The 27,568-nt window shown below is 40.1% G+C and overlaps 2 protein-coding genes across 2 annotated transcripts; one reads left to right on the forward strand and one right to left on the reverse strand.

Moving 5' to 3' along the window:
• LOC126056805 (thyroglobulin) lies at positions 1-7,301 on the reverse strand. The gene is made up of 7 exons (XM_049850974.2): positions 7,004-7,301; positions 5,921-6,029; positions 5,584-5,660; positions 4,983-5,165; positions 2,522-2,693; positions 2,260-2,339; positions 1-261 (listed from the first exon to the last, which is right to left on the reverse strand). Exons 1-7 carry the CDS (start codon positions 7,185-7,187, stop codon positions 74-76), a joined length of 993 nt encoding a protein of 330 aa, XP_049706931.2. The 5' UTR covers positions 7,188-7,301; the 3' UTR covers positions 1-73.
• Positions 5,427-27,469, forward strand: LOC110370193 (uncharacterized protein). The gene is made up of 22 exons (XM_049850958.2): positions 5,427-5,554; positions 7,823-9,467; positions 13,598-13,830; positions 14,129-14,346; positions 15,251-15,271; positions 15,576-15,701; positions 16,110-16,299; positions 16,789-16,877; positions 17,245-17,423; positions 17,804-17,940; positions 19,333-19,484; positions 19,720-19,849; positions 19,957-20,109; positions 20,858-21,013; positions 21,994-22,105; positions 22,249-22,630; positions 22,949-23,144; positions 23,421-23,507; positions 23,614-23,707; positions 24,073-24,231; positions 25,023-25,156; positions 25,489-27,469. Exons 1-22 carry the CDS (start codon positions 5,489-5,491, stop codon positions 25,723-25,725), a joined length of 4,896 nt encoding a protein of 1,631 aa, XP_049706915.2. The 5' UTR covers positions 5,427-5,488; the 3' UTR covers positions 25,726-27,469.
• Positions 27,470-27,568: the final 99 nt, after the last annotated feature.

The raw sequence follows: 27,568 nt of genomic DNA on the forward strand, positions 1-27,568 counted from the left end.
TTAAATCCAAATATAACATTTATTACACTCAATTAGATGGATGTAATAATACATGAATGAAATTATATAAAATTTAAGCGTAGCTAGCACAATTATCTGATGGCCAGGCATCTAACAATTCACCGTGATACCCGTCACTATCGACGCAGTAGTACACGTCGCCCACGTTCTGGTTCGGTCGGTAGTTGCCATTGCCCATGCAAGTCTCCGTCACCGTCATTCCTCGCGCCGGGAAGATAATCATGGTGTCTCGTGCACAGTCTGCTCAAAACATCATTCTTTAGAATGGCAAATAACAACAGGTCTATTCAAACAACGTGTGTTATCCCAATCGACAGATTCTTATTTTCAAGACCTACTAGAAATGAAGTCTGAAATTCAAGAACACAAGTCAAGGTTTTTATTTCAAGGTATGCCTAACAATAAAATTGTTGTTCAATAATTTCGGATTTATCGCTAAAGGTAGTGTGGTTCACGGTCAATTAATTTCTCACAACTGCAACCATTTCAGTGTTGAGATTATACCTCTAAGTATGAAAATTATGTTCCATAGCAACACTGGTACAGTGTACCTGGTTAGCGTAGAGCCCAACTTCAAAGTTAGAAACAGATTTATAGACATGAATATGTTTGTGATCAGAGAAACGCTGGAATCATAATTTATAAAACCGGCCAAGTGCGAGTCGGACTCGTGCACGAAGGGTTCCGTAAATTACAGTTAAATCAACCTATCTCAAAAACTATAAGAGATACTTTGATCAAACCAAAAATCGTTGAAAGAGTTAATTAGCATGCATCACCTCTATTTTTTTTAGAATTTTATACCCCGTAGTTATAAAAATAGAGGGGGGGGGGACATACTTTTTACGACTTTGAGAGCTGATATCTCAAAAACCGTTCACTTTAAGAAAAATGTTTTTTAGAAAACTTTATATCATTTTAAAAGACCTTTCCATTGATACCCCACACGGGTATGTACATCGAAAAAAAAAATTTCATCCCTCAGTTACATGTATGGGGGGCCCCACCCCCAATTCTTTTTTTTTACTATTTAGTGTCATATTTTTGTAGCGGTTCATACAACACATATTCCCATCAAATTTCATCACTGTAGTACTTATAGTTTCCGAGTAAATCGGCTGTGACAGACGGACAGACGGACAGACGGACAGACGGACATGACGAAACTATAAGGGTTCCGTTTTTGCCATTTTGGCTACGGAACCCTAAAAATGTGAATATACCTACATACATACATAGTTATATCAGAATCAATAAATATTTTCTATCGACTAGCTTTCTCATTCCACCTACGTTGAAAGTTGCAGAGGCGAAGTCACCTGTCAGAAGGCAACTTTTGTTGAATTAATTGGTGAAGTATGTTGGTCTCCGCATTCCAGCTGAATGGTAGGATGGGTGGAACCGTACAACGTATCGGGAACAGGGTCACGGCCGACAACCGGTCGTAGTGGCACAATGCGAATGAGCCATGCTAACGGTACGCTGATGCCCTCCAGCCTATCTTGTTTTATGTGCATGTAGTATGCAAATTATATCAATGAATGACTTTGATTATAATATGTGCAAAATCAACATAGGCAATTACATGTGCTAAAAGAGAATTTATTAAAAAAATTACCGTTCAGTACAAATCTTGTATCGATTTTGGATACAACAAATTTTGTGGATGACATTGAACACATACTTTGCTTTGCCAAAATTGGAAATGCTGGTTCAGGAACTTGAATAATTAGGAAATGGTTTTGAGTAGTACCCATATAAGTCGCTAGAGCTCTCATTTTGCCTCTTAATCACCCACACAAACTACTTTTAACAAAAATTGGAATGTGAATATTTAAAGTCTGATGCATTCGTTGTAGATTGAAACACAACTGACTTATCCAATTTCTACGATGTTTGGCCCCGATTAAATTTAATTTTTAAATAGATTGGGGAGGAAACTAGCCAGTAATAATTAATTTGAAATTCTGCAGCTTGTGAGGTAACCGTTTTATGCTAATGACTTTTTATGATAATAAAGATAAAATTGATTTCGTGATTGTCGAGTTGCTGCTTTTCCTAATAATTATAGTTATTTTATTACTCTCCATAGCTACATATAAAACATTGTAACTACTTACTAGAAGGATGTCCAAAATATAGTTCAATAATTTTTCATCTTACTGATTACGTTAAATCTAGTCGTAGTCACTATGGGTTTTGCTAAAAGTGCAGTTAAACATTTATTTAAATACTTACTGCAGTTCATTCCCTGCATATCACTTGTGGTTGCCTGCCAGGCACCTAATATTTCTCCATCGCGACCAGTACAGTAAGCACTGAAATCATAAATAATAATATTTGTCAATTATTATTCAGGATTCATTATTATCAAGGATTATAAGAACAATGCTGTTATTTGATTTCACGGCGTCTAGTACGTCTGCGTCCTTTGTTCTTAGGAATATTTATTTTTTTTATAAATAAAAATACCCTTTCATATAAGAGAATAATGCCATACACGCTGTTTCTAATTTGATAAGGTCCATAGCTTCCGTCGTAGTCACACGTTACAACTGGGTTGCCGAGGAAATTTGTTCCGTGCCTCGCTTGCTCTTCCGCTATCTCACCGCTGGCAATTACTAAACTTTCGCATTTTCTTAAATATTGCTCTCCGATGACTGCAGGACTATCTGCAATTGCAACAATAATAATACAAAGCCAACAGATGTTTATCAGAATTCGACATACATTGGGCAAGTTTATTTCTACTGTTTCATGCACAATTTGTGAAATCATTGTCCTCTTTGTGTTTATAGCACATACTAAATATAGAAAGTTGATTTGCGTAGATAAATCGTTATCATAACAATTTTCCTTAACCATTAAATGAACATGGGTTTGTAATTTATAATTTTTATTACTATAAAGTATTGATTGATATTGGTTTCGATGGATATAATTTGTTAAAAGAATCCAAACTATTTTAGATATTTGTTTATGTTTGCCACGATCGATACAGAATAGTAGGGTGGCTGCCCTCTGTAGTATGACGTCACAGTGCTGTGGACATGTGCCTTGTGCCGGTCGCACCCACCTGTATTTACTACCTATATGCATAAATTGCACTACGCGCAGAAGTAGATTCTCTAGAAACCAGGTCACGCTGTAGTTTATATTACCATTTACATTAGTATAGCAAGTTTTGTTCTCTTAATAAAGTAATATTTTCGTTTGAAGCTACTTAACAACAACAATAATTTATTGTTCCTGCAAAACGAACATGAATAGGAGAAACACATTTTAAATGGTTGCGACACTTTAACGAGACTTCGCATTATTCGACAGTTGCAGTTGAAACATACCTTACGTTCGTTCATCAACGTAATGTATTTGTACAAGTGTATCTGGGTTCTTTGCAGTGGCGAGGCGTCCTTATAAGCCGATTCCCATCGGCTTCCCTTTCGAATTTCATAGGTATAAGTTATAATATAGGTATAGGTATAATTAATATAATCATTTAAACCACACAATTTAAATATGTAGGTATAACAAAACGCCTACCACCGTAAAAAAATTGTCTATAAATTACTTGAAACATTTTGCTCCTACTAAACAAGCCGCGGCTTCCTCCTCCATACAAAACTACGCTTGCGTGACGTCATCCACGCCGCGTCGCGCGATGTTCGCGGCATAAGGGCGAGCGGTAAGCCGGCTCACGGAGCGGGTTCCAGCCAATCAAAACTCGCGAGTGAACGAGAAAGAACGCGTCAAGAGTAGAGCAGCTATATCTGTCTACGCGCGAGTGACAACTTCAAATATGTAAACAAACAAATCAGACAAATTCACTCTCATTGTTCTTATTTTGTTTTAGATAATACCATTAACAATTTGTTCTTTGTATTACTTAATTGAATTTATTAGTGTGTGTATCATTTAGAAATGACATAGTTCGTGTGTTACAATATTTTATGTTAGTTTAAGTGTTTTAGTTACATTATGTCAACATAGATGGCGTTGTGCATTTTTATGCAAATCCTGAATCGCGGTGTTAAGATTCTCCGCGATTTAATGACCCTACTTGGGAATTCATATTTTTTTGTGTTCACCAGGTATATAATTTTGATTAAGTAGTTGGCAGTATCATTACTCTACTAATCCCCGCGATCGCACTGTGACCTGGTACTCGGTATAAGTACAGTGTGTTTAGTGAAAATAGAGATACCTACTTTGAAATGAGTTATTTTGATACGTAGACAGTTTGCATCAGGTTTCTTTTTAGTGTACCTACTTTTAAAACTTAACTAGGATAGCATTTATCGCATTAGACGTTTTCCGACAGATTATTTACTTTAGGAAGGAACTTATTTTATGTAAAGATAATAAAGTTTTATAGATATTAATAATCTGCCGAATTTCTCGAGAAAACATGTTCAAACTATCAGTCTCTCAGTCAGTGCTAAAAGGTGGACTGAGAAATTACCTCCATTACCTCTCCCCCCATCCCTGAGTATTCCCCCCCCCCAGTTTTTTTGCTGCGGCTTCCCTATTTCATTAAACCACCCTTCGCCACTGGTTCTTTGTCATACTGATTGTATACAATGCCTTTGGTCACTCAATATCTTGGGACCGTGAATCACTTGTGAATATTGTGTGTATCCTGTCGATGCATCCACTCGTTAATTGAATGATGGACAGGCAGAGGCAAGATTAATCTTACAGATTTATTATGTCTTATTATAGAAAACTCTGAATTTATTTTAATGTTATTCCTATTAAAATCTTATAAAATATAATTGATTCGATTCTCCTTAGTTGCATTGTACAAGTTGCGTGTTAGATTTCCACGTCCATTTAGAAAAATGAACGTGGAAAAAGTGCTACTTTCGTTTCAGAAATGTTCATATAATATATTTTATCTCTCACTAGAATGTCTCGTGTATATTTTCTGCAATTTTAATTTATATATTTCAATTACTTACAACATGGTAGTCGTGTCATGTCTTCCTCCGGGATGGGAGTGACGGTCGGCTGGCCGGTCTTAGGTTGCGCGCACCAGCACATGCCGCCATCGCATTGCAGAGGCTCATAATCACCAGATTCAGTACAATGGAGTGTCGAGACCTTTCCTTGGGCTTCTAGTTCAGCTCTTCTGCGACTGCATGCTGAAGCCGAACAATATGACATAAAAACATAATAACCCTTTTTCGTGGAGGTTTTAGACCTGTTTGTCACTACAACCATAGGGAATACTAAAATAGTTTTAAAAACAGTTTTTTTATGGTTTCCATGATGTTTTGACGTTGCATGGTATTATTTAGCGTAAAATTATTGTTTATTTTATGTGAAATAATTTGGAAGATTACATCTAAAATTTAATGTCGAATAATAAGTGAAAGCTGCAAAATATTATATACAGCAAAATAATTGTGTTACGATTTCTAATTGTGTCAATGATGAATGTTGACAATTTAGATTGTTTAAAAAAATGCAGGATCCAATGAGAAATGGACCATTAGCATGTTATAATCACTTGATTATGTATAACATTCAGGTTAGTGAAATAAATTGCTACAAACTTACCGCAAGTCATTTCATCAGCTTCGTCCCTCCACATTTGTCCAAATATTCTCTTTCCGTTTTCGTCCGAACAGAAACATCTACAATGAATATTATTTTCACGTTCCATACATTATCTACATTATGTTTTAAAATTCTTGGTAAGGCAACAGATCGGAAATCGCTACTGATAGCAAATTCTAATATATCAATAACACATTTATCAAACTTTGAAAATATTTCCTATTATCATACATTTTATTGTTTACCTGTGTTGGAGGGTTTTTGCTTTTCCTGTAATACTTTGTGTAATGTTTAGCCAAAAAACGACTGATAAAAAACCTGGGCGTAATGTACCAACCTGCCAGTAAATAGATTACCCTTGCATTGCACAGGGGCATATCGTCCGTCAGGCAAGCAATTGGAAGGTGCCTTGCAACCCTCCGTTTCTGGTCCGGTTTCAGTCCCTCCTGAAAGTCATAATGTTTGTCTTGTGAACAAAAGATTTCAAATAATTCTATTGTTTGTGTAATCTGATACATAAGTACAAATCAACAAAACACGCTTCACTGATGAATGCATATTTCTACTACATTGGAAGTAATGTCACAGACTTCTAAATAGTTACTAGTAATTCAGTAATTCCATTTATACCAGTATCACCAAAATGTACATTGTACATGCCAAAACGATTTTATTTGTTATTGCTGACCTAATTAACTGAGCTACGGATGGCCGGCTAGCGAGTTCGTTACAATTCGTCAATCTTGGAATTCAATGTCAAGAATCTATTTTTTATGGTTATCTGCTAATACTTAAATGCATTTCCTCCAAAAAGAAGATTTAAAAGAACCTTAGTAGTAACAACCTTTTTTTGGTTCATTGAATTTAGATACGAGTATTTCCTCTTTTACTCATACAGTGCATCATCAAAGTATTTCAACTCAGGCATTATTGATGTCAGTGTAGTCTAGCTCAGTCTCACGATGAAAAAGTAGAACGGATATGGGCAATGCAATTTGTTAATGGCAAATTGGCTTCTCAGGACTAAGTGGCAAATTGGCCATTTTTGGGCAAGTGAAGCAAAGTAAACGTTGTAAACGTCATATAGGTACTGCACTGTTATTCTCTGTACGATATCATGGTCTTGACGCTAAATTACAATCAATTTATAAATCTAAAAATAAAGTTATCATATCACTGCTCGCAGCAATGTTTGGCAATCTGAACAAATGATAATTAACGAACTCCTCCAACCGGACATTTTCTCCAAGGTAATAAGTCCTTTCCCGGAGACTGCGGTCGGCGATCGCAACGACTAGATCGAATAACTCAACTTCCGACAGGTCAGTGTGAGTGAAATTTAATACAACGATACGGTCTATGAATACTTACCAACTGTTATAATATTTCTTTGTTTTTATCAACTGATGATGTATCTTACCGCTAGAAGTTCCACAGGAAGGACAGCACCCATACACGCTGGTATTAGGTACTAAAACTTGACTTCCCCAACACTCGTCCACTGACAAATCAGTAACACATTTTTGTGCCATCTGACACTGTAGGCTTACACCCCTAAAAGTATAGCAAAACACTAAAACCCACAACTGATATTTTCTGGTCATTGTTGTGACTTAGATGTCAGTACGTAATTAATATATTATTTTTAATTTATTCTATTCAAGCGCAAACAATAAGTACACGTTAATTACTGATTGGACTGGTATCTGTTATCATTTTATCGCGGCCATCTTATCGTTTATTATTTTAGGATTATCAGTACAGTGCTTGTGATTCACACAGAGATTGTATGCGCTACGTATGACAGCACCTCCTCCACATATTCCTGCGGTAATATTGTATGTCTTAGTGGTATTTGTTTCAAGAAGGCAGGTGTTTTTAATGATTTTATTTCAATTTATATCATTTTATAGCCAGACGAGAGGGAAATAATGTTTTTTGTTCATGTGGTTCAACTTTTAACAAAGCTAAACTAATAGGATTGACCGTTTAAATAAGAATACGCTGTTATCAGCACTATCGCTATCTCAAGTTAATTTAACGCAGAGAATAATCAAGCCAGCCCGGCCCAGGCGTCGCGAGTCGCGCGGCAGTGCCCGTTCCGAGCGCTAACTACTCGTGCCAGTTCGCATTTTACATCGCGGCTATCTAATTCTATATTATAAATTTTGTATAACCGCGTTCTATTTATTTTTCAATGGCGGCGCTCAAGTATTCAACCTGATTTATTTTCTTACAGGTTGGATTAAAACGGGCATACCCGGCTAGTATGGAGGAGTGCAAGAAAAGGCACTCAGGCACTAAAGTTTCAAAGATTGCAAACATATTCCAAGGGATGCCTTCAAGAGAGGAAGACGAAGTTCGCGGCAGCGACGTAACAGGCGTCCGAACCGAAAGCCATTTAGCACGGTTCAATAACGCACGTGCACTGTTTGAAAAATTGGGTGAAGAAAACCGTGGATTTCGTATTGAAAAATCACCGTCAGCAGCTGCCAGTTTTGCGGGCACCCGAGGGGTGACACCGCCTGCGCCAGCGCGATCTCGTTCCAGTTCCGCGGGATCCGTGAGTCCACCCAGACGAATTGTGACGCCGACGCCGATGCCGGCACCTGCTGTCAATGGCGATCGGCTCGCCAATGGTGCTACTGCACCGCCGCCAAAACCTGTCAAGCCAAGTGTTTTACCTAAACCTGAAAAACCAGACAGGAGATTTAACAAAGAGCTCATAGAAAAACAGAGAAATTGGACTGCTCATTTTAATAAATCTCGCCAATGTCGTAATGATGAACCTAGTAAAGTGGACTCTAACAAATATTCTAGTGCGTATCAAGACAGAAAGTCACCGGAGGTTCCTGAAAGATATGTAGTTCCTTCCCGTGTTTATTCTCCACCGCTTTCCCCTTGTGCTGGTGATTCCCAGGTGGAACGTCCTACTACTCTTCCTTCTTCGTTAGTAAGTCGAGTTATACCAAGCACAAAAACACCAAGTCCAATAAAAGCGATTACACCCGTGTCACCTAGACCCAATAATTTAGTTTCACCAATACCCAGGCCTGAATCATCGGTTTCTCCGCCAGCTCGAAGAGAGCGTATAAATTCGCCTATCAAAACAAAACCCGATCCTCCGTCTTACCTTCAGTCTTCAACTGAAAAAAGTCATTCTAGTGTAAGAACGCCGAGTTTTAGTCCAAATGAGGATGAAAGAATTGCAAATAAAGAAAATAATGATGTATCTATTCACAAAACTGGTGAACAAACACAGTATTCTAGTTCTATGTCAAACACCATTGAAAGAATATCACCTACCCCACCGTCACCGTCTTCAACGCCAACAATACTAGAGCCTGTTACAGTTCCTCGAAGACAAAAATCGCCATCGCCTTCAGCAAGGTCACCGAAATCACCTGTTTCACCGTTGTACCACGATAAGGAAAGTTTGCCTTCAGCTGAACGTGAATCTTCTATGTCACCAGTACCAAGTTATCGAACATGTACAGCAGCACCGGACAATGCTTTGAATGCAGTAGTATCCCCACACTCGCCTGTTGTAACATCTCAAGAATCTACTGTCTTGTCTCAGCCTGACGAAAACAACACAAAGAATGTTTGCGAACGTGTATCCCCGAGCCCACAAAGTCCAGTCACCTTGGATAACGGGTCAAGATCATCGAAGATTTTGGATGATGATGCTTATGAGTCCGTAGACTATAGTTCGGAATGGGAAGAAAAATCCAGGCGGCGGTCTTCAACCCCAGAGTCTCCAGTATGTCCAGTGAAGATAGAGGATGTGCCTCGTTCTCCACTAGTGTCGCCATTAGCTTCTCCTGTGCATCGTGTCGCAGATTCTTCGCCTCCTGCTTCGCTTCAAGCTTCACCTTCGCCTGGTATGTTTTTCTTTTCCTTTTTACCATACTATGTATTCTAAGTTCGAGCGTATAGTGTACTATCTGTATGTATTAATCTTTATCTCTGTTTTATCTGTACTATAAGAAATGTTATTGACGTATAAAGTAGACAGATAGGTACGTACTTATCAAAATAAGTTATTGGCAAACTATTCACACTAGGATATTTTCTTAAGGATTACATATTTTAAAGGTCAGTCTCATTTTCTGCATGTTTGGTTTATATATTTCAAATATCGTATATAAATCAAATAATAAATCAATGTCAATCATGTATTTTGCGATGTGTAGGTACACATTTTCAAGGGTATTTTGGAGGCATTCGGACTAGCCGCTGTAGTGTTGTCTGTATGCTAGGAAGTTAAGCCATAAGAAACAGAAATGTGGGCGTCCAATTGACGTACGTTTGGCGGTCTCGTGTTCAGTGGGTTCAATGTAATATTGAGGAAGTCAAGGTATTTGAGTCGTTGCGAGACTTGCGAGTCGATCCCGATTTAGATGCTCCGGCGCCGCCGCCGCCTCTGTCGTCGCGACGCAGTAACCCGAGCGACGTCGCCCTGTGCGCTCCCCTTCATACACTAACACACTTTACGGGACCGTTTGACAATCGGTTACTCTCTATAACACTCGCTATTGTGTCTATAAAGAGATAATGAACATCTCAATTGACCTCATAAACAAGTGCGTGCTATTCTTTTTTTGTGATCAAACAAAATGTCTTATGTTAAAAAACTGTGAATTTGTCGTGTGTAGAATTTAAACGATCGTGGGTTCTTCGATATTTATGTATAAACACTGATTAAGTATAAGATAAAGTTTGCGCAGAAACTTCGAACAGTCCCTCCATCCTTTTATCAATTCAGTTGTTGTAAGCTCCTCGATGCTCTTTCTCGTTTTGCTTTTAGTTGTCTCGTTCTGACCGGTACGCGTTCACGCCTAGCCTCATAGCCTGAATATTACATTCATTGAGCAACGTTTCGGATTTGATACAATATTTAATGCAGAATATGATCCGTAATTGAGATACGGAATCTTTGCCTTGTTCGAAGAATCGGCATTTCAAAATTTTACTGGTGTGTTATGGTTGACCTTCGAGTCACAAACGTGTGTTGCTTACGATTCTACCAAAAAATATCTTATTTTTCCGAAGAGGCGTGTAAACTTTTTGTCTAGTCATGTTGCCAACTTGCTTATCTGCGGCTGTTTGTTTACAAACCGCGCAGGTACCGGTGTGTGACAATGTTGCTATAAACTAAAAGACGCTATTTCCCCATTTGTGCTACTCAGTAGGTAACTGTGGTGTTAACATCTGAAGCAAATGGAAAAAAATGGTTTCAGTTAAAGACTTTGTGACGCTTTTTCCGGTAAACCCAACGTTTAAGATTTGCGAGTGCCTATAGAAGTTAGACTGGTGAACAAAATACATCGTTTGGAAGTGAATGTGCGAGTAAGGGTGGTCGGTGGAGGCTCGGGGCGCCGGCGGCGATGGTGCGGTGATGAGGCGGGCGCTGCGCGTGCCCGTCGCATGCGCTCGCTCAACATGCGCCTCTGCGGCTGTTGCCTCGGTCAGTTGCTTTATTTATTGTTTTGATTTTGCTAGGAACCAATAATATATGGGTCGCTTCTCAGTCCCGGTTTTATAGCCAGAGCTGAACGCATTTCATGCGTTTCTGAACTATTCGTTCAAGTAAATCAGATTATGCTTCCATTGATTTGTTTTTTAAATGGTAAAACTCTTTTATAATAATCGTAAGTCTTAATAGGGTTTGATTTAATTTTAGTAACCTTGCATTAATTATATCCCTTGCTATAAAACAAAGCGAGTCCCCGTCGAATTATACGTTTTTGCCCAAGAAAACTTGATATTGAGAATACGTAATTAACTTCTGTTTAAGTGAAGTTTTAAGGGTTACATGCGTTCCGAGAAATAAAAGCATGAGTCATAATACTAGAATTTAAATTATGTGAACTGAAGTTGGTTATCGCTATAAAACTTTGAGATAGGTACATATTGTAATTCAATAATCCGATCATTACATGCCTAGCATTCAACTGCGTGTGCTAACTTGTGAATGAGTTTGTTGAAAGCGCAGAAGTACTGTACTAGCTTTATGCATAGTCGTGTTTCACATCAACCGTATACAGTATCGTTCTTGGCACATCGCGTCCATTCAACGAACCTTCCTGCTAATATGTTCTATTGATTTAATTATCTGTATGAGCAATGAGTTTCGACGTGTTTATTCTTTACGCATGAAGGAATATTGGTGGCAGCTGAGGATTGTAAGCAATTTCACTAATAACAGTTATCGATTGGATATTTTAAGTTGAATGTTTAATCGGCAAGCAATCTGGAACCTATACAAGATTTTGAAAATTCAAACTTACTTTGATTAGAAGTCTTATAGTTAGTATAGTAGTAGTCAAGTATTGGTACTCCAATTTTTTTTGACAGGTTTTTGATGTTTATCTCAACACGTATCAGTACCCTAGAACACATCGTTCACGAGGATTTCAATGACCTACCTGTCAGATAATTTTATGACTAATATTACCATAACGTGTATCAAATCTACACTATAAATCGCACAAGTACCGACATTATGAATTTTACAAGTTAGCGTGGGCATCCACTCCACATCTTGACGCATTTGTTAGAAATGATCACTGCCTTGTTTGGAAGGTGGTCTTTATGTTTCCACTTGTGGTGGCTTCGACAAGGTTCATTTTTGAAGGTGTATGTTATAAATTGAATTAGGTTTATTTGTCTTTCGTACCAAAGTGTCTTTTTGCGTAAGAAATATTCATATTATATCAGAAAATCTGTTTATCATGATGTTGTTACCATGCTGATTCCAATGGTCCCTAGGCTTCTCCCATCCAGATAATGGATCTGAATAATTAATCTATGACAGAAATTCCCTATTACAAACAACCAAAATAGATTTTGGATATATTCGAGGTGTTAAACTCGTACTTCTATTTCCATCAACATTTATATTTAGAACCCCTCTTTCTTTTGTCAACAGAATTTGTCTACTACTCTAACTAAATCTAAAGTGTTTGCATTCTTGAAGTACTGAACCGATAAAACAGGAGTGTTATTAAACATTCAATTTCATATAGTATCATCAGAGCTTACTCGTCCCATACATGTATGTAGTTGAGTTTTAATTAGTAAAGTGGGCATGACTCGCTCCGTTGTCTCGAGAGATCGCGTGATCGTTCTAACGGTTTATTGCAAATTCATGCGTTACATAGATTATCATGAATGTTGAATCGTCAGTCTATTGTTGTCAGGAATTGGTTTTTCTAGATGTGCAGGTTTGGTTATCTTGAGCTGAGGAACCGAAAGTACCGCCATGCATGCAAACTGCAAACAAAGACATTCCAAGAGATACTTTATACTCGTGTCAAATTATTAGCTTTATATTATGATGCTATGAATCAATCGTGACACGATATGTACGTAAGCATACAGTATCTTGCATTTATACATATACATGCAGCTAACAATATAATAATACATGTGAAGAGTGTATTCTCTATGTCTGGACGATGTCATTGAGGGACAAACAAGGACGTTCAAAAAATTGTGCACTTTGCAAATGTCGATATTATGAACGTGTAGATACTACTTTAAATAACCAAAGCTGTGGTTAGAGCTTGCGTTGAAATAACATGTACCATTATAATGTTTGTTTATGTTGGGCACCTGAACTATGGGTATGCTCGCCACCTGCCCGAGCTGCGGAAGTAGAGTATCGGCGTTAAAAATAGTTAGCTCATTAGCCTAAATTTACTCCGTACTCGCTCCAGTCGCTCCTCAAAGAATATATTTTACTGTTTTCATTGAAGCGGAAATTTAGCTATTTAGCCCGGAATTTATGGATAGCATGCTGCGCCGTTTTCAGTGTGAAAGCGAAATCATGCAAGCAGTTAGTTACAGATCCTTTATTATTCTGTCCTCTGCTTTTTTAAAGATGTCAAATTGCGTATCTGCTTCATGCCCTCTAAAAGGACCTACCAGCGTTTCTGAATTTGTGACATTAGTACTGAATTTGAAGTTAGATTGTGTGTTGTCTTACTAATGAATGGTTTACCGACAGCGGGCGGAGGTCGCAAGTCGTCAGAGGCGGAAGAAACACCACGGCGGAGTGGATCGCGAGCGTCGAGTGTTTCGGACGAGGGAGGCTTCAACGAGCCCTCGCCCGAGGTGGTGGCGCGGCTGCGGCCGGCAGACTACCGCGAGCCGCCTCCGCCCGCACCGCCCCTCACCAGGGACATACGGGACGCAGAGCGGGCGCGCTCCGATCCTGATACGCTCTCCGTATTGCAGCAGGTACTTATTCGGAAACAATAATCATTGCCTAGAACTCTGTTCATCTTGCTATGCCTGTAATTTCTAAGCCATGTGATAATTAATCACTCCCTAGGTTAAGATTATATTGAAGAGTTTGTTGCACAGCCAGATCAGGTGCAAAAATATCTTGTAGTAGTTTAATGTTAATAGTGGTTTGAAAATGTTAATTTTGGATATAACTATTAATCTCTAAGGGTGCGCCTACAACTGTTTCAAATCCAGGAAAATCAAAAAAGTAAAACGATGATGGTTTCAGCCTTCAACGCCTGCATTACAGGACTCCGGCGTGGTAGTGAGCGAAGCGAGTCAAGGCTCCATAGAGGTGCTCGACAAGTCGACCACCAGTCAATGGAGCGTGTCGGAGGGCGAGAACGCGTCGGGGGAGAGCGGCCGGGGCGGCGACGCGGCGGATACGCGCTGGGACGACGGCGACGCCGACTCCAAGCAGCCCGACAGCATGACGCCCGACGAGGCCGAGATACTACTCAGCTCGAGGTGACCTTCACAAAGGCTTTATGCACAAGAATACTATTAGTACAGCTTACGTCAAGTTACTCTGTCATTGTCAGCCAATTGATGCCTTGTGCATCAGCAGTAGCAGTCATTAATAGCCAATTTAGGATTGGCAAAGTTATTTGACGTGAGCTGTTGAGTCATGTTCATGGTCATATCCCCAACTTACACGACGGGCTTAATTGTTCACGATGCACCAGCTTTGGCGACGATAATAATAATTACTATTGCACAATGCACATAAGTGCATGTTATATGACACCCCGAACATCTTTGCACAGTGCAAGCGTGCTACCATATGTAGCAAGTGTTATGCTTCGGATGCACTGATCTGAAACGTGTTAGTTCAATAATGGCTTAGATCCCAGAGTGTAACTTCGGGTAAGACCAAAAATATCAGATTTATAATCACTGGTTGAAAACTTTAGCATTTTAGTTAGTTTAACAATAATAGTAGCTAGTTACATAATATAGCGTCACATCAATCCTGTTTAATTACTTTATCTGAGGCACGTACGCTATGCGGAACTAAGTAACTGTTTAATATTCGTCACACCTTTCTTCCTCGATGTAATCATGCTATTCATCAATGTTTACTTTCTGGTTCATTTTAATTCTTATTGGCATACCCGTGATGTATCTGAAATTTCTGTCTTGAATGCATGATTCCACGCACATGTAATGTCTATATCGATGTCTGTATTCGCGGTCTTTATTTATTACTTCTATTATTTATGCATCGTATTCGATGTTCGGTATGCTATTCTATAATTTCTTTTTTCAGGTCTTGATTTTCGTAACGCTTAGTATATAATTAAATGTCGTATTTTTATCATTTGCATGCTGCCTGTCCGCACAACGCTTCATTATTGCCTGATATTTGCAGTATTCTGGAGAAAAAACTTAGGTAAGCTCGGGGCATTTGTGCAACCGTCGTTTTCTTCTATAATGCAGTTTTGTTGTAGTAAGCTTTTTGATGTGCTCTTTTATACTCTATACATATCATTTAAGTACCTATACATTTTCAAAAAGCATTAAAACTAAATCGTCTATAAGGACCGTCCTTCCTTATCACGATGTAGTGCACGACTAGTGAGAACAAATGAGTTTTGTTCAGACACCATTTCATCACAGTACAAACTCTTTACTGCTAATATCTATTCCTTCCTTAATGACGTAATCATGCTAGAGGTCCTCAATGTGTTGTGTAGGCAAGAAGCCCTGCTGTCGGACGAACAGGCGCAGGAGATCGTGGCCATGCTGTCGCCGCACGCGCTGCCGCATGACAATGGCGTGTCGCTCAATGACAGCTACCAGTCTGTGCTCTCCTATGAGAGGTAGGTTTCATATTATTTGGCCTCTTTTGAAAAAAGATAGAGTGTTCAAACATCATTATGTCCCTCACATTCACTATAATTTCTGCAACAGAAACACCTTTAGGTAAAACTTGGTTAAAGGGCGGGAAACGTTGGGGCATTTAGAGGATAACCTCCCACTTTTAACACGCTTATAAGAGCTTCACTTGTAACTGTGTATGTAAGAAAATCTTAGAATCTTAATTTGACCCCAATTCCCGGTCTTCGATTAGGATGAAATTTTGCACAAGCTCTGAGTTCTGATGACAATACATGACTAGCGTGTTGTTTTTAGTTTTATAAACTATTATTATTCATGATGGCCACCAATGTTGACATTAAATAAATCAAAGAACTTAAAAATAAATACCAGTGTTATTCTCATTCCAGCATGCAGTCAGTGGACGAGAGCTACGAGTTCGTGTCACTTGAAGCGGATAGCAACATGGCCGGTGGAGACCGACGCGCGGCACCTCCCCCACCTGACACAGTCTTCGACCACTACCCGCCGCAGCAGCTGCGAGAGCTCGGCGAAGAGAACGGCATACACTACTTCGAAGACGGACACTTTTACACTGAGGTCAGTACTAACACGAGTGTCGATTCACCCATTATTATTTTCTTTCAAAACAAATATCAATAGCTGCACGTGTAAAGCGTAAACGCCTGTTTATCGTTTGTCAAAATTATTCTCTATGACATATGGTTAAGGTTGTTTTTACGTCAGCGAGCTGCAGCTGCGTGAGCGTTGCATTTGTCTTTGTAGTTTGAATAAAGAATGCTTTAATTTCGATTGTTCTTTGTCTTTTGAAGTCGGACCCACCTATTATGCCTTGCTAGTGATTTGGCTGTTTGTGCTGCTTCTTCTTTAAAAAAATGGCAAGAAAAACCACTAAAATGTGAAAGTGTTCTCCTAAATTCAATTTAAATTTCTTTTTTTAATAAAAACGATGATGTCGCCCAATCAACAGGTTTTAATTAATACTTCTAATAATCAAAGATACGTATTATTCCGATTTTACGTTTTTAATTTACGTGTATTTTTTAACATATATATTTCTTATTTTAGGTGGCCGGTCTTCCGCCTATTGAAGAAGACGAGGACGAAGATTATTACCCACCAGTATTTGTCAAGAAAAATACCAAAGTTAAATTCAGGTGAGGTCCTATGTAGAATGTACACCAATTTCATCAACAGTAGTCTGAACAACTTGAACTTTCCTATAATAGTGTCATTTTTTTATTAATTCTGTAATTTACTTATAATAATATTTTCATTTCTTATTGAATGTGTTTGTTAAAACCAGTTACACCGGTTACAATCTCTGATAGCCTATCAGGATCTTGTGTGACAGATAACCTATAATTTCGGATTTCACATATTGTCATGGATAGCAATATCTGTCAGAAATTACAGGCAGCCTTTACCTACCAGACAACTATCGGGTAACCAACTGACACTATCAATAACCAGTTAAACTTTGTTGCTGTACACTTACTTAATTTTTTCATACGTGTGTTCCAGTACGAATCCAATGCGCGTATTCTCGACGCACTCGGTGCGCGAGTACGACCGTCGCAACGAGGACGTTGACCCTGTCGCTGCAAGCGCAGAGTATGAGCTGGAGAAACGCGTTGAGAAGATGCATGTCTTTCCCGTCGATCTCGTTAAAGGAGCTGATGGACTTGGACTCTCTATTATCGGTAAATATATTTTCTAAAGGATATACTTGCTAGGTACATTACTGTTTTACATTGTTTGGTTTGACAAGTAGATTGACCAACACACCACAGTACTTGGAAACGTTAAGGCGTTACGCACTTGACAAAAGATGACACTAAGCATGGTTCACTGTGAAATATTACCGAAATTGTTCACATTGTAATAAAATCTTAAATCACACAATTACCGCACATAGTCTATATACAAATTTAGGTGCTATTTTTCTACAAGGACAATGGTGATAATTAGATTTAACAGCGAGAAAGATATTTGATTTGCTGAACCACATTCTGTCCCTTACCTAATATGCTAGAGATGTTCAATCCACATTACTAATATATGTATGTTCCTTACTTTACAGGCATGGGTGTGGGCGCAGACGCCGGCTTGGAGAAGTTGGGTATATTCGTGAAGACCATCACGGAGAGCGGAGCCGCCGCCCGCGACGGACGCATTCAAGTTAACGACCAGATCATTGAAGTAGACGGCAAGAGTCTGGTAAGCTTAATTCATATTATATTATCTAGACACACGGCAGTGTGTCCGCCAAGTTCGAGCAAAAAAAGCGACACACCGGCCGTGGGTTATATTACACGAACCATTTCGGGCCAAATTCGACCCCCCTGTAACTCAAAATCTATTTTATTTACGCATATCAAATTTCTAGTATCTGTTGAGACCCCCTCACTTATCTAAAATACAAAATTTCATTAATATACCTATTGTAGGTCTTGAGATATTGACGTCATAAAATCGCTATTTTTACTACACACTCACTGATTGACTGACTGACTGACTGACTCACTCATCAAAAATCTAGACCACTTCCAATGGTCGTATTGACTTGAAATTTGGCATGGAGGTAGGTCTTTATGTCAAGGTAAAGGGAAAAATCTGAAAATGGCCAAGTGTGAGTCGGTTTCAAAACAATGAAGGTGTTTTATACCCGGTGTAAATTTATACCCCTAAGGAACTAAAACGAACTAAATTTATCTATATTTATATAATATATCTTCGAATGGTACAAAGGTTTGTATTTAGTCAAAGTAAAGTAAAAATCTGAAAACGGCCAAGTGTGAATCACTTTCGAAAATAACGAATGTGTAACTTTGATCCACGAACATAATATATGATAACATGTCATGTCAGTCAGTTGGTAAATCTAGTCCATTTAGTTAATCTAGTTCATTTCTTTGTAAGAAACATAGTGCATATTAAAAAATCTAAAAAATAGTATAAATGAGACATTTCTTTAACTAACTTCATCATAAGAAAAAAATAAAATAAACAACCTTACAAAATAAATGAAATCCCATCCAAAACAAAATGTGAAAGACTGCCAAGTTCGATAATATGGGAATGCTTCGCCTATAAAAGAAGTGAGATCTGAATAAGTACCAAGTTCCATACACATACCTCAGTTAAAAATTGTTACTTTTTAATGATGATTACTTGGCAAGTTTTAATAGAAAATTAAATACTTGATTCATTGCGTTTAGTAGGTTTATAACAAGGTGTATGAAAACTTGCCAAGTAACATCATTAAAAAGTAACTATTTTTAACTGAGGTATGTGTATGGAACTTGGTACTTATTCAGATCTCACTTCTTTTATAGGCGAAGCATTCCCATATTATCGAACTTGGCAGTCTTTCACATTTTTGTTTTGGATGGGTTAGATTAGTACCAAAATTTGTATGTTGCGCTTTCACGCTAAAACATTAACACTATGGAGACAAAATATGATATGACAATGGAGGCTTATAGACGGAGCAAAAAAGTAGTTCCCTCGGTACACGGACGATATCTGATACATAAATATTACTAAAACATATATCGCTTATAACTGTTCAACTAATCCAATGAAAATAATTTTAAATTCCATTCATAGGTGGGTGTAACGCAAGCATACGCCGCGTCAGTGCTTCGAAATACATCGGGCCCTGTAAAGTTCCTTATTGGACGTGAGAAGGACCCGGAAAACAGCGAAGTAGCGCACCTCATTAGACAGTCTCTTGCCGCTGACAAAGAGAGGGAAGAAAGGTAATTGATTTTCAACCTTATTACTTAGTATTACCGGTCACTGATAAATTCTAAGATAAATTAACTTATCGGTTCACAGGTCTCGGAATAACTGGCTATAATGATAAGCGACTTTTATTCGGTAGATAGCATTAACTGTCAGATAATTAACTGAAATATCGGAAACCGGGTCTTTGTCTCGATAATAAAGTACACAATTCGATTTTGTTTCAATATTGTAATTAAATGATTTCAGAGCGAATCGCGAACGTCAAAGGCGGCAACATGCTGAGGAGGAGGATTCGAATCAGACCTCGCCCGCTGAACCTTCCGCGCCACAGACTCGGCACCCGGAGATTAACGAGCTTAGAGCTTTCCTTCAAGAGGTCAGTGTAAACAGGAAATTTACTCCCGATTTTTTTAAAACATTGTGTCTATGGCAAGACTATTCTAATGAAGATTAGGAAACTGATCCATTTGTGGTATTTCTTAGCTGGTCGGCATGGACTCGGGCGGCGGCAGCTCGGAGGAGATCACCGCGCGAGTGCGCGAGTGGTGCCAGGCGCGGGCTCCGGATGAACAGTTGCGTCACGCGCTCGCCTCCGCCGCCGACACCGCGCACCGGGCGCAGCGCAAGTATGACAAGGTATGTAGTACGTAGTATCGCAGCTGTAGGCATGGACTCGGGCGGCGGCAGCTCGGAGGAGATCACCGCGCGAGTGCGCGAGTGGTGCCAGGCGCGGGCTCCGGATGAACAGTTGCGTCACGCGCTCGCCTCCGCCGCCGACACCGCGCACCGGGCGCAGCGCAAGTATGACAAGGTATGTAGTACGTAGTATCGCAGCTGTAGGCATGGACTCGGGCGGCGGCAGCTCGGAGGAGATCACCGCGCGAGTGCGCGAGTGGTGCCAGGCGCGGGCTCCGGATGAACAGTTGCGTCACGCGCTCGCCTCCGCCGCCGACACCGCGCACCGGGCGCAGCGCAAGTATGACAAGGTATGTAGTACGTAGTATCGCAGCTGTAGGCATGGACTCGGGCGGCGGCAGCTCGGAGGAGATCACCGCGCGAGTGCGCGAGTGGTGCCAGGCGCGGGCTCCGGATGAACAGTTGCGTCACGCGCTCGCCTCCGCCGCCGACACCGCGCACCGGGCGCAGCGCAAGTATGACAAGGTATGTAGTACGTAGTATCGCAGCTGTAGGCATGGACTCGGGCGGTGGCAGCTCGGAGGAGATCACATGGATTCGGGCGGCGCAAGTGTCCCGCGCACGTAACAGATCACGCGGGTATTTTGCTTTGATACATGCGGGAGTTGCTAGATTCGCACGTTCTTAATATGTGAAAATTCTTAACGTACGCCGTGTAGAATCTCTCTAAACGTGTTTCTGTCGGCAGGCTCGTCGCGCGCTGCGCTCATGGCGGCGCACGCGCGCGCTGGTGCGGGCGCGCGAGGAGTGGTGGTCGGGCGCGCTGCGCGACGCGCACCGCGAGTACGGCGCCGCGCTGTCCGCGCTGCACGACCGCGTCGCGCGCCTCGAGGTGCTGCTGCTGGTGAGCACGCCATGCACGCCACACACACACATGAACATCCGAACTTACTTGCTATTACCTTTACGACCTTCTGTCTAAAGCGCGGGCAAGGCATACGCGTCTCTCATATTGTTCCCTATTGAATTTTCATAAAAAAAGAACTAAGGAGCTTAAACTTTTCAAACGCTCCATATTGCTACTAAAATTTCATGGAACACTTTCAAACGTTTGCAATGTCATGTAAATTGGATATTGCGAGTCATGTTGCAAGCAAAATGTTGTTCCCTAATGTATCCAAAGCTTTATGCCATCTCATAAAAAAAGCTACGGAACTTAAACGATTGTTTTTAAATTCTCCATATTGCCTCTGAAATTTCATGTAATAAGAATGTTCCTTCCGTCTTTTTTACCACATTGTCTTGAGGTATTTTAACTCCATTTATGAGATTTATTTAATAGAACAATTAATTATTCAATAAATCTTATCTAATAATAAAGTATTCAAGTACAAAGATCTCAACATTTATACAGCCACAAGATTTCGGATGTTCAAAATGCTACCGTTTTTATTTTGCTATCATCAATCCCTGATTATACTAGGGTTTGCCTCAAAGCTTTATTTAATTAAGATGTTTACTTCTCACAGTTATTTATATTTCATATATTTCACAAATAAGAAAGCCAGAAATTCTATTTACACTTTCATGATTAAAAAATACCATCAACTGGACATTTTCTCATTAAAATATTATTCAAATATGTAGTTAGTAAGATCATTTCAGTTATATTATTCATTTTTAATACATCGGTGTACTATACTATCATCTATTAACGATTACCAATTATTACCACTATACCACACGCACAGACGCACATTATCAAATCTAAAATCTATCATAAACAAAAGGAGTTTTTATACCTTCAAATATTTTATATAAATTGTCTCTACCTATTCAAAGGCACGTACTTTAAAATCCTCAAACATGTTGTATGATTTCCAGGAGACTCAAAAGAAGGCTGGTCTACCAGTGATGTTGCCACATGAGCCGTCAGCCCGACGCGAAACGCCGCCGTTGCCTCGTCGACCTGATCCGGATCCGCTTTTGATAAACAGTACGTATTTATATGAATTTCGATCAAAACATACGTTGTATGCGTTGGCTTTCCTATTTATATGATATAATCCCAAAACATATGACATTATATGCCAATTCAAATTCACATAGAGTTATCATTTTACCGTTTCAATTTTACAGATCCATGGAGTTCCGACAGCGATCTCTCCGACCTGTCTCCCGTGGAGGACGAATATGCAAAAGTGGACAAAACAAGGCGATGCGAAGCGCCTGACCTGGGTGACGTCACCGCGCCCGCCGCCGAAGAGCCCAAGCCTGCAGTGACCGCTGCACCCGCACTCCCTGCTACTCCCGCCGCCCCCGCGCCTCATGTGGCGCACTCGCCCCCCGCCGCCCCCGCCGCCGCGCCGCCGCCCGCGCAGCCCGCGCCCGCAGTCACCGCCACGCCGCCGTCACATGCGCACGTGCCACACACCACTCACACCACCCACCAGACACACACTCACACCGCTCACCAAACACACGCTGCTCCGCCGCCGACGAATCATCAGCAAGATACTCAGTGAGTTCCATTCCTGCTTTAATATATGAAATTCTACTTCTCCTATATTCTTTTCTATATTTCAAACTCAAAATCAAAAGCATTTATCATCAAATTAGGATGATTAATCTGAACTTTTCTTACATCTTCATATCATTCATAACTATGTCGAGGTTGACTTCCAGTCTAACTGGATTCATCTGAGTACCAATGTTTTCTACAAGGAGTGACTGCCTGATCTCCTCAACCCAGTTTTTCGTACATCAGAAACAAGAGACAGCCCCAAAACGCCGCCTCCAGCATGTGATGTCATACCCTATATGTATTGTACCGTTCCAGATCAGTGTCATCATCGCTGGTAGGCGCGGGCAGCACGGGGTCGTCGCTGGGCGCGTCGCGCGAGCTGGACGCGGCGGTGCCGCGCGGCGCGCTGCTGGACACGTCGGCGCACCGCGCGCGCACGGACCTGGCGCGCCACCGCCACCACGCCGCGCACTCGCCGCACTCGCCACACTCGCTCAGCAACGCTAGCTCGGTAACTGCTACATTATTCACGACCTCGATGGCGCAACGATCGCGTTGGATTCCCGGTTCGGTCGACATTTGTATTGTATTTGACTTCTCCACCTCAGTAAAAAGTCAAGAGAGCTGCAAAAACTTGCCTTCTGCTTATGTACATCTCTAAATTAGCGCCCAAGATACTGGCTTTGCCTAGTTTGGGGTTAATGATAACAAAACGTGTACTTTTTTGGTATAAAATAAAATTTGTTATTGTTATATGAATACTTAAATGTTTTCTTTGTTGTTACAGTACGACGGTCTTGACGATTCATACAATGATTCTGCTGACGAATCACTCAGCGAATCTACATCGGGAGGACCCCCTCACGTTGGTGCTGTGAGTTCCATTTCATTTTTGATTAGAACAATAGGACAGCCTAGAAAAAAATGATGACTTCTTTGCAATACCCAACATTACTTATAAATTTATAACATTTTGCTAGCATCGCGACACTCGCCAGAGTTGCGGCAGTTCAGTGGGCAGTGCGACTGATGACGCAGTGTACTCCAGAGACCACAGGCATCACCCCCTGTCTGGTAAGAGCATGAACCGCTTACTTTATGTGTCCCGTGCGTCGCCAACCATTGAGTGTACGTTTCAATAGGACCAATTAGCCCAACACGACACATTCACAATTACATTCATTGGACTATTGGTAAACCTACACCTAATGTTCACACTATTTGTGTTCTAACCATCACAAGTTTTTAACAAACTCACCACAGTCAAGCGAAATTGTTTGTCCGCCCTTGTCTATGTGAATAATAGCGGCCCGTATTAACGTGACGAGCTTATTGGGTACGCCGTCGGGTGTGTGTGGCGGCGTGGCTCGCAGTCAGTAGGGCCGCGGCAGCCGCGCGGGGCGGTCGCGGCGGCGGCTGTAGCGCGTGCGTGATGGTAGGTGCTAGCGCGTCGCTGGCGGAGCAGCTGAAGCAGGTGCTGGCGGAGCGCGAGCGGCGCCTGGCGGCCGGCGCGTCGCCGCCGCAGCCCGACGCCGTGCAGCTCACCAACGACCTCGTCGACGAGATCCGCCAAGCCGTCAGTGAGGCCAACGCCAGAGGTTTGTGCACCCACCCCCACTGATCTATCACGCTACACCTTGCTTCTACTCTATTCCATCTGTTTTTTCTCTGTTCTTTAAGTTTGGAGTTTCGTGTACAGCTTGTTTTTGTTTTAAGAAATAAAAGTGTTGCAAGATTAGTATATTTTATTTCTTAAATATTTTTTGACTTTCATTTCCTCTGGTGAAATTGATTTGTCGCTAAAGTTCGGACCTGCAACTGAATTATAAAGAACAGATGATTGCAGAATTTACAGAGTAAGCAGCAAGTCTTCGAAGATCTATCTTATTTCTTAGTGTGGTGGTGTTGTAGCTGTTGTATCTTTAGTTATTTGGATTTCATCTTGTATCTTGTGTTGGTGTTGGTTCGCTTTTCTAAAACGCTGTGTTCTTTGGTGGTGGTGTTAGTTAGACTTTTCCAGTTCTTGTAAAAATCATATTATAAAATATGCTAAAATACATTTCTTTTTAATAAATACAATTAGAAAATGCAATAAATTCTAATAAATAAACTATAGTCTTTAGATGTACAGTAGACTTTCACTTTTGTCTTCTAAAATATGTAGTCAAACCTAGAAGCATTCTTGTGCGGAGGAAAGAATGTATCTAAAGCAAATTCTTTTATGTCCCTTTTTAAAATATTACATAATGATAATGTTCTTCATAAACTGAGTAGATAGAGCATAATTTACTTCTCAAGTATTTTTCTTGGGAGTTCCATTTCCGCACACTATGCTTGTAGGCAGGCCGAGGTGCCTAGTATTCAGTTTGACGTAGTGCTATGGTTATAGTAAAGAAAGCTCCGGCGTGCGTAGTCGGCGGCGAGGTGCCGTGGCAGCCGCTGTCCAGCGCCGTGTCCGAGGCCAGCCTCACGCCGCCGCCCAACGCGCAGCCGCATCCCGTCAATCACTGGACCAAACAACAGGTACTTACATCAGTCTTACAGATTGATATCATGTTACCCGTATTCTCTTCGAAGTACCTGGATAAAAAAAAAAAACATAGACCATGTTCAGCGCAAAGTGTTTTTTTCCTGACATTAAAGAATTCTTGAAATAGGTACAGAAGGAGGGAGCCTATTGGAGTCAAACAAACAATCGAATCTTTCCTTTTATTTAGTAGTTAGGATAAATTGATATAATACAATTCTATTCTACGAAAGTGTAAACTGAAAGGTTTATTAGAAAGCGCTTTTTGCAGTCTGATTTACATCATACTTGCACAGTGCACATTTAAATTCCACGTTGTATGTAACAGGTATGGCAGTGGGTATCTGGGCTGGGCGAGGGCCTGGAGCGGCACGCGGGCGCGTTCGCGGCGCGCGGCGTGGACGGCGCGCTGCTGCTGGCGCTGAGCTCGGCCGACCTCAAGCTGCTGGGGTTGGGCGGCGACGACCGCCGCCGCATGAAGCGCCGCCTCAAGGAGCTCCGCGCCGCGCACGAGAAACACCTCAAAGCTCTCAAGAAAGCTGAAAAGAAAGCCAAGAAGAAGTAAATCCTATGACACGGCCGTGGCATGCCATCACCAAAGAATGAGCCAGTTCACATGAACTTAGAACACCGCTTATGTGATTAACACATAAGTGTTTACGTTTGCCTCTTTGAAGCAAATCTTATTGGAGATGTTTAAATGTTTGTGCACTTTAAACTCGCTACGTTGCTGAACTCTAATGCATAGCTAAAGTTTCATGTGAACTGTCTCCTGTTTTTCTCGACTATATTATTTGTATTTCTGTGGCAACTATAATATTAAATCTGTCAAATGAAATTATTATAGTGACTTTATAAATATTGAACTAATTTCCCAGTACATATATAATTTCTAATATCTAGAATTTTAAACTCGTGTTTATCTTTAGTTTTTCTTGCCTTCTCTTTATTTATGATTGTATGAAAGTTCGGCAGCGTGTAGTTACGTTCTAAGATATTATTAGAAATATAGGTAATTACTTGGAAAATGTTCATGTGACTGAAGCTCGAGACGGTGTTGGTGGTGGGTATAAAGCTGCGTCTGATAGCATACAGAGTGCCATCTGACCCATAGCTTAGAGACTAGTGACTTTAGTGCTGCTTCAAACGAAGAAACGAATATTATTAATCGAAAATTAGACATAAGTGAATGTGAAACAGGACACGTAGAACTCATTTATCTAGACTGTCTGATGTAATCTATTTCCGTATATCCTTGGCATTTTGTTGGTTTCTTCATCGTTCCTACATTTTGTATTAATTGTGTCAGTTTTTCTTGGAAGTTCGAGATCAAGTTGTGGACTGTAGGAAAAATACTGGCTCAATCTAGTCATAAGATGAATTAGCTGTTCTAAAGTCATGAATTATAACATTTTTTCTTAGAAATTTTGAAGTATTTAAGATTAGGATATAAACTTTCTTGTAATGTAATTATCACCAATTATAATAACGAGATTGTAACGCGGTTATTTATTTTACATTTGTAGCCAACGCAATGCAAACTGATTTTGGTAATCCTTGGCATTTATTTATAATTATTATGAAATATAATGCACAAAATGTACTTAGTGATACGGTGACTGATTATATTCTATTATGTCGCCAACGTTTTAGTATGTTTTAATTTGTATAGTGAAGTAACATTCATGAAACATATTGTGATCTCATGTCATGTAAGAGTACCAGGTTATCTTCCCAGCCCTTGTCACAGTATTTATTCAAAATGTCTACTATCATGTGAATTCTTATGAAATACAATCTTCACGATTTATTATACATTCCAGTAAATTACTATTTCTATCTATATAGTTGTTTCTGTGTGAGGTTTTGATCCTTTAGATGAGCTTTATAGTTTTTCTTAGGCGACATACATAATATGGTTTATCTAACAAGTAAGTGTTACTGTCTGTGTATTCATGTGCGTCGTTTGGTTCCGTGCCCTATCATATAATCATGTAAATAGTCTCGAGTAGATAATGTGGAGACTACCAGAGTGAGCTTGAAATCATACTGTGTGACTGGATGTACGTTACGCATTTAGAATATTTATTTCATTTAAGATTTAATAATAAGTAGAGTCCATTGCCAAAATTGATCAGTACTTTTGTTTAATGTTGTTGTTTTTTAATTTACAGTTTCCTTTTATTATTTAAATATATTTATTTCGGGACCAAATTAATTTATTATGAATTTAATTATGTATTTGGGTGTGTGTTCAAGAGAAAGATTTTTTTATTTATAATTTAATAAACAAACCAAAGTCTACATCACATTGTTTTTTACTGTGTTCTTTGTGAGTATCATGTACATTTTGTGAGAGATATAAAAATATAATCTGCAATGTAGATGTGAGTTTTCTTGCTGCTACA

Source organism: Helicoverpa armigera, chromosome 11 (assembly GCF_030705265.1).
Source record: "Helicoverpa armigera isolate CAAS_96S chromosome 11, ASM3070526v1, whole genome shotgun sequence".
Taxonomy (NCBI): domain Eukaryota; kingdom Metazoa; phylum Arthropoda; class Insecta; order Lepidoptera; family Noctuidae; genus Helicoverpa; species Helicoverpa armigera.

Coding starts and splice junctions, on each gene's coding strand:
- LOC110370193 (XM_049850958.2), top strand. CDS start 5,489: ATGCAGGATCCAATGAGAAATGGACCATTAGCATGTTATAATCACTTG. Junction 23,145..23,420: donor CGCTCAGCAACGCTAGCTCG/GTAACTGCTACA, acceptor TTGTTGTTACAG/TACGACGGTCTTGACGATTC. Junction 23,508..23,613: donor GACCCCCTCACGTTGGTGCT/GTGAGTTCCATT, acceptor ACATTTTGCTAG/CATCGCGACACTCGCCAGAG.
- LOC126056805 (XM_049850974.2), bottom strand. CDS start 7,187: ATGACCAGAAAATATCAGTTGTGGGTTTTAGTGTTTTGCTATACTTTT. Junction 5,661..5,920: donor GGTAATCTATTTACTGGCAG/GTTGGTACATTA, acceptor TATTCATTGTAG/ATGTTTCTGTTCGGACGAAA. Junction 2,694..4,982: donor CATGACACGACTACCATGTT/GTAAGTAATTGA, acceptor TTGCAATTGCAG/ATAGTCCTGCAGTCATCGGA.